This window comes from Lagenorhynchus albirostris, chromosome 21, assembly GCF_949774975.1.
Source record: "Lagenorhynchus albirostris chromosome 21, mLagAlb1.1, whole genome shotgun sequence".
Classification (NCBI taxonomy): Eukaryota; Metazoa; Chordata; class Mammalia; order Artiodactyla; family Delphinidae; genus Lagenorhynchus; species Lagenorhynchus albirostris.
In genome coordinates, this window is record NC_083115.1 from 28,995,067 (window position 1) to 29,001,833 (window position 6,767).

Here is a 6,767-nt window from a genome sequence, read left to right on the forward strand (position 1 = left end):
CCAGATATCCCTCACGCCCACACTTGTCTGTTCTTTGCACTTCCTCCCTTCACCTTTCTATTGATATCTCCTCTTTTTTTTTGTACAGTGGATGGAGCAAAATGTCAAATAAAATGTTCACAATTCAAGAGTATTTTCAGGAAGCTAAAGGGTCAACCATGTTTGCTCATGCCTGGGAGATGCCAAAATGCCAAGAATACTTGCTGCCTGAAGATGACGTAAAGTATTAGTCCACACCCGGGGGTTTGGTGGAGACAGCTCAGTCACCTAGTGTGAAATACAGCCTTTGCCTTCCTGGTCCATGTCCCCATGTTGAAATGTAGCTTTTTCTGACTCGGGTTTGAAGGGAAGACCGTATCTTTTAAAGCAGGAGTAACGGCTCAGATGCCTATAGGAAATATGCAAATATATTAATGTATGAAGCATGGGAATAAGAGTAAGTGGTAAGCTAATTTCTAAACCTCCACGGAGACAAAACAAAATACCTCCATAGATGGCCCCAAACTAAAAGCCTACAGTTTGCCACCCTTCCAGAAGAAAAGGCAGTCTGTGGTTACATAGTTAAGGCAAGGTTTTGTCGCTCCTGTTTTCTTTCTTTTTTTTTTTTTTTTGCGGTACGCGGGCCTCTCACTGTTGTGGCCTCTCCCGTTGCGGAGCACAGGCTCTGGACGTGCAGGCTCAGCGGCCATGGCTCACGGGCCCCCACGGCATGTGGGATCTTCCCAGACCGGGGCACGAACCCATGTCCCCTGCATCGGCAGGCGGACTCTCAACCACTGCGCCACCAGGGAAGCCCTCTCCTGTTTTCTTGCTTACATTCTTCTGGAGAAAAATAATTAAGCTAAGATAACAGTGATATCTTGGAATTCTAGAAGCTGCCTCACCTACAATGGGAAGCACACAACTGTGAGAATGTATAAACAAAGGGCCACAATTAGTTGGTAGCAACCAGCAACTCTATACCATCATCTCAAAGCTCCCATTTTATGCTAAATCTTAAGACGTTGATAAAGTAGACAGGAGGGCAGTGTGTAGCAAAGTATTCTAGCTGGTGACAACGTAGTATTGGCACCAGAAGGGGAAGAATGAACAGAACTTTCATAGTGTTATGATTTACAGCATGGACTTGGAAGACGGTCAAAATACAACAAGGGAAATTGAGGTAAATATAAGAATCTCAAATGGGAGGAGTTTAATATGGACAACTGGTTATAGAGGTGATAGGCTGAGAAATCAAGCCTATGGTGAGTCACTTCAGCATTTGCAACAGCAGAAAGGCACTACTATCCCTGGGGCTAGAGGGACAAAGACAGGAAGGAGGTAACCTTCCCAAAGCCTGGGATATGGACTGCGCAGCAGAAGCTGGGGTCGTGGTGGACCTGACTGTGGAAGCCAGGCCCACAGGTGAAGTAGCTTTCTGGCCAAAATTGAAAGCACAGAGGAGATGCCTTCTGAAGTTCAGGAAGATAAATATCCCGGCTTCTCACCAAGTCCTGCCTTCTCATCTTCTACCAGTGCATCCCTTTGGCAAATCTACATGGTACCAGGAGGTCAGGAGTGGCTGGGAAATGTACACAGTTCCCTACAGCTCAGGGCACTGCCATTTACTAGCTGGCTGGCCTAAGGAAAGTCACTCAACCTCTCTGAGCCTCAGTTTCCTCATCTGTAAAATGGGATAATGCGTATACTTGCCCATATAACTTAAATAACAGTGGTCATGACAAGATTAAAATGGCTGCAAAGGGGAGCGGCTGAGTCACACTTAGACTCTGTGAAGATAAAGAAGAGTGGAAATCCTGCAAGGGAACCCATGCCACAACCTTTGCCCTACCTTGTTATTGGTAACCAGACCTCATTGGTTATTCTTCCCCAGACCACATGGGTGATCCTGAGTAATTTGCAGTTTACAAGTCAATTTTATATCATTAACTCATAGGGCTTTTACTGTGGACTAAACAGGACATTGATGACTCTCTGTGCTTTACTGCTGAGGTACAGATGCTCAAAGAGCTTAAGGAATTTATTCAGGTAAACCCAAATAATAAATGATAGAGCTGAGAGGTAAATGGGAACGTCTCACTCCAACCTGGACCTCTGCACTCCACATAGTACTGCCCCTGGACCAAAAACTTTGATCTACCAAATCTCTGCTCCATATTTTAAAACCAGAGTTTAAAAAATAAATAAAGGATTAGAGGAGATGAGAGGAAAGTCTGACATGAGCGAAAATAGTTGAATTACTCAAGTCTCTCCTCTCTCCACCTAATCAACATAGAAAAATGCTGACTCATAGCAGGGAGAAAACCCAGCACATCCAGTCAGCAGGGTCTGCATCTCCAAGCCCTGTGAGGCTAGGCCCTCTCGGCTTGGGGAGTCGCTGCTGTTCTTGTCAATGTCAGACTCACAGGCATGTGTGAATTACGTGTAACTGCTATTGCTTGAGAGGCCAAAAGTATTGGTGACATAAAAAAAGCTATAATAAGTCAAAAAGAAGGCAAATCAGAGTTACCAGTGTCTCCCCAAGGCAGAGAAGTGAACAGTCTCACTCTCCTATTGTTTGAATTTTTACCACAAATAAGAGTAACTTTTATAAACATCTTAAAATACAGAAATGTTCCTCAAACTTCATTTTGCGAGTGGGGTGAGTACCACTGCCATGGCCTGCTCCGCAGTCCCCAGTTTCCAAGTCAGCTGACAAGATAAAGTGGCTTTCTCTCCCAAAGCACCTCTTAGGAAATAGTGGTGTTGCTTTGGAGAGCCCTCCCTGCTTTGAAGGGACAGGTTAGACCCTGGGCTCACCGTGGAGGTCTGCTCTCCAAGTGGGAAAGTAAGTCCTCACCGGTAACCAGAGCTCTGAGGACTCCAGCCCCGCGCCTGGGCGGAGAGCTGGTCCTAATTCTCTGTGACACCCTTGCAGCTATCTCTTTTACCCCCTGTGAGGCCGAGTGAGACTCTTTACCCAGTCAGCACCTGCCCACCCGGAATTAACCTCCTTCCCCGGTTAAACATGTCTGCATTGGGGAATCAAATTAGCGCAGCCTCTGTGGAAAACGGAATGGAGCTTTCTCAGAAAAACTAAAAACAGAACTACCATATGACCCAGCAATTTTATTCCTGGGTGTATATTCAAAAAAAAGCTAAACCCACTAATTAGAGAAGATACATACACCCCAGTGTTCATAGCAGCAGTATTTACAATTGCCAAGACATGGAAGCAAACTAAGTGTCCATCAACAGGTGAACAGACAAGGAAGATGTGGTATATGTATATAATGGAATACTACTCAGCCATAAAAGGAACAAAATAATGCCATTTGCAGCAACATGGATGGACTTGGAGGATATCATGCTAAGTGAAGTAAGTCAGACAGAGAAAGACAAATACTGTACAATATATTGCTTATTTGTGGAATCTAAAAAATGCAACAAACTAGTAAACATCACAAAAAAGCAGACTCACAGATATAAAGAACAAACTAGCAGTTACCAGTGGGGGGAAGGGAGGGGGGAGGGGCAGATAGGGAGAGGGGAGTAAGAGGTACAAACTATTACGTATAAAATAAGCTACAAGGATATATTGTACAATATGGGGAATAGAGCCAATATTTTATATTAACAACATTATAATACAGGGAATATAGCCAGTATTTTATATTTTTAAAAGTGTGACTAATAACTGATTCATTTTGTTGTGAAGCTGAAACTAACGTACCATTGTAAAGCAATTATACTCCAATAAAGATGTTAAAATGAAAAAAAAATAAAAAAAATAAAAGTGTGACTCACTATATTGTATACCTGTAACATATAATATTGTACATCAACTATATTTCAACTAATTAACTAATTAAAATAAAAATGTCTACTTTGTCTCAAATCCTGAACTGATGAGGGAAGTTAGAATTTAAAAGTATGAAGTGTCTACAACTCGAAATTCTTCTTAAATCTGCTCTCCAAACTTGCCTTTCAGCATGAATTACCTTTCTTCTACATTTCTACAGCCTTGTGCTTGAACCCTTATTATGGCCCTTATTAAAGTCCATTCTCTATGGTTTATTCGATTCTATGCCCGTCTACATGGGAGTTCCCTGAGAGAAAGCACCGGAACTGGCCCCTCTGTATTTTATCCCTTCTATCCCCTCACCCACCCCAAGCACATGGTACTTTATCTATAGCAGGAGTTCAGAATTTGCTTACAGAATCCGATAGGTACAAGAGGATCCTGAACCCACAGTCCTAGATCTAAGACACCCCAGAACCCTGGTGGGCCCATTACAATTGCTTTCACACAAAGCAACAGCCAGCCAACACCATGATGATTTCAGCTGCCAAGGAAATAATCTATCGAGTATAACCCACTGATTGGATTTCTTAACAGTTAAGCCTGATAATTTTTTTAAAAAGCAGTTGGCCCCCTAAATATTGAATCTATATCCAGTGGAAATCACCTGACCCCTTGAATGCTCATGACACAGGAGTAACCAGAGGTTGTAAGTGTATCTTCCGAAGCTCCTCATTTGTATAGGGAGTGTCGCCAATGAGGAGGAGATGTCAGTCCATCAAATGTATCACCCCAACATCAGCTTCCTCTGATAAAGGAAAATGAGGCGCCTTCTTGACTCATGACTTGGTGGTTTTCAGACAACAATGAAGTACATAAGCTGTGCTTCACCCAAGGGGCAACACCCCGTCACAGGCCAAGGGGCATAAGGGCAGGGTCTCTGGAATGTAGCCCACTTTTCCTCCCTTCCCACACTGCTTAGAAGCTGATCCTGTTTTCAGAGCAATTTCAGGCGTATCCGTGCAGGCTCAGGGTGTGGCCTAGCCCCAGTTTACGCCTAGATTCCGAATATACCAGTCTTGGACTGTACCGATGTGGTTCCCAGTGGCCCTCGGGCTCTCGCAGGACTTTAGGAAGAGGCAAACACTTAGAAGGACCACAGTGGAGACAGGTGAGCTCCCAGCTGCACGTCCTAGGACTCCATACGCAGGAGCAGGCAGGTCTTTCCCACCTGTGCTGGCAGCCAGACCTGAGCCAGACGTACACGAGCACCCAGAGCGCAGAGGCGTCAGGACAGCCCTGCGCTCGCATCAAGCTCTGTGTCCCCCTTAGGTCTGTAATTAACTCCTGGGAGGAATGGGCGTGGTCTGCTTTGTAAGATACGTTGGCATGAAGCATCAGGAAATACATCGTATTATCATAGCTGTAATATTACAGGAATTGCAGCTTTTGAATGCTTCTCCCTGTGGCTGTGGACCTGGAGCCTTTATAAGGTGAGCCAGTGCACCCTCCTGTCCAGTCGCAGCTGCGAAGCCGGCCAGCCATGAGGGTCTACTACCTTCTCTTTGTGTTGTTCTTCTTGTTCTTGCTGCCTGTTCCAGGTAAGAGGGGCTGGGAAATGAGAGGGCTGAAAGGATTGAGAATATATAAGTCAGAGTCAGCCCTCTCCATTCTTCTGGGAATTTTAGACCAAACAGATTTATTGTCTGGGAACTAGACATAACCAATTTTTTTCTTTCTGACAAAGACCATTAAGAACCTTAAAGTAAGGGTCTCGATCTCTTCTGATTCACTCTTAAGAGAAAAACCAGATCACAAAAGCCACCCCTTCCCGGGAAGGCCGTTATACCTGTTAATGAGACAGGAGGAAAGTGATGTAAAACTTTAATACCAAGAGGAAAAATTGACAGTCGAGAACAGAAGCACAGACTTCCCTTTTATTAGCTTCGTGGTTGGTGGTAGAGTCTTTTGGCCTCTAGAGAGTCCCGGGGGACCACCATGGCCCCGGCCTCCCAGGTGTCAGTTCACGAGGGGGGCTGCCCGTGGTCATGCCACTTTCTCAGCACTCCGGCGGTTTATGACTGAGCTGAACCCATGGACACGTTGTTCGTTGCTTAGTCCCACCTTCTACTTTACTCCTGATGGTATAGAAAAAGGAAAAAGAAATAAAAGAAAGGCCACAGATCAGTTACGTGAGGAATTCCAAAAGCCTAGGTCTTGCACTTCCTAAAACCTTCCCGTGCTTTCCGTTTCTTCATTGCAGGCAGTGGAAGAATCATAAATATATTACAAAAGTATTATTGCAGAATGAGAGGCGGCCGGTGTGCTCTGTTTGGCTGTCTTCCGAGGGAGATACCCTTAGGCCTTTGTTCCCACAGTGGTCGAAAATGCTGCCGAAGGGAGAGATGAAAAATCCAGAAGCGCGATAAGAACGTTGCCAGGTGTGAAAATGCTCCCGCGGGGTCTATAGAAGCCAAATCAAATTAAAGATTTTTCACAAAAAAATTAGAAGGTGGATTATTTTTTTTTCTTTTAATTCTGGTTGTTGTGCTAGTTGTTACCAAACAGGCAACTTAGGAAGTGCTGGTGACTCACCTTTAATTCAAATAAAGTATTATCTCTAGAGCAAGAGGATCTGAACTGATGTTCCCAGGGTTATCAGACTTTATTCCTCTTTTGCAAATCTTGCACCCCAGTGACACAGGACTCCTCGTTCTTCCTGAAATATTTTCTTCACTTACTTGTCACCCATTTTGAGTTTCCAGTTCATCTATAAGCCATAGCCTCTCCCCATCAAATCTATGTCTCATTTTTTGATGATGGCCATTCTGACTGGTGTGAGGTGATATCTCATTGTGCTTTTGATTTGCATTTCTCTAATGATTAGTGATGTTGAGCATCCTTTCATGTGTTTGTTGGCAATCTGTATATCTTCTCTGGAGAAATGTCTATTTAGGTCTTCTGCCCATTTTTGGATTGGGTTGTT

At 44.2% G+C, this 6,767-nt stretch overlaps 1 protein-coding gene across 1 annotated transcript; it reads left to right on the top strand.

Moving 5' to 3' along the window:
• The first annotated feature begins 5,230 nt into the window (after nucleotides 1-5,230).
• Nucleotides 5,231-6,292, top strand: LOC132512761 (beta-defensin 103A-like). Its single transcript, XM_060136636.1, has 2 exons — nucleotides 5,231-5,382; nucleotides 6,045-6,292. Exons 1-2 carry the CDS (start codon nucleotides 5,325-5,327, stop codon nucleotides 6,188-6,190), a joined length of 204 nt encoding a protein of 67 aa, XP_059992619.1. The 5' UTR covers nucleotides 5,231-5,324; the 3' UTR covers nucleotides 6,191-6,292.
• Nucleotides 6,293-6,767: the final 475 nt, after the last annotated feature.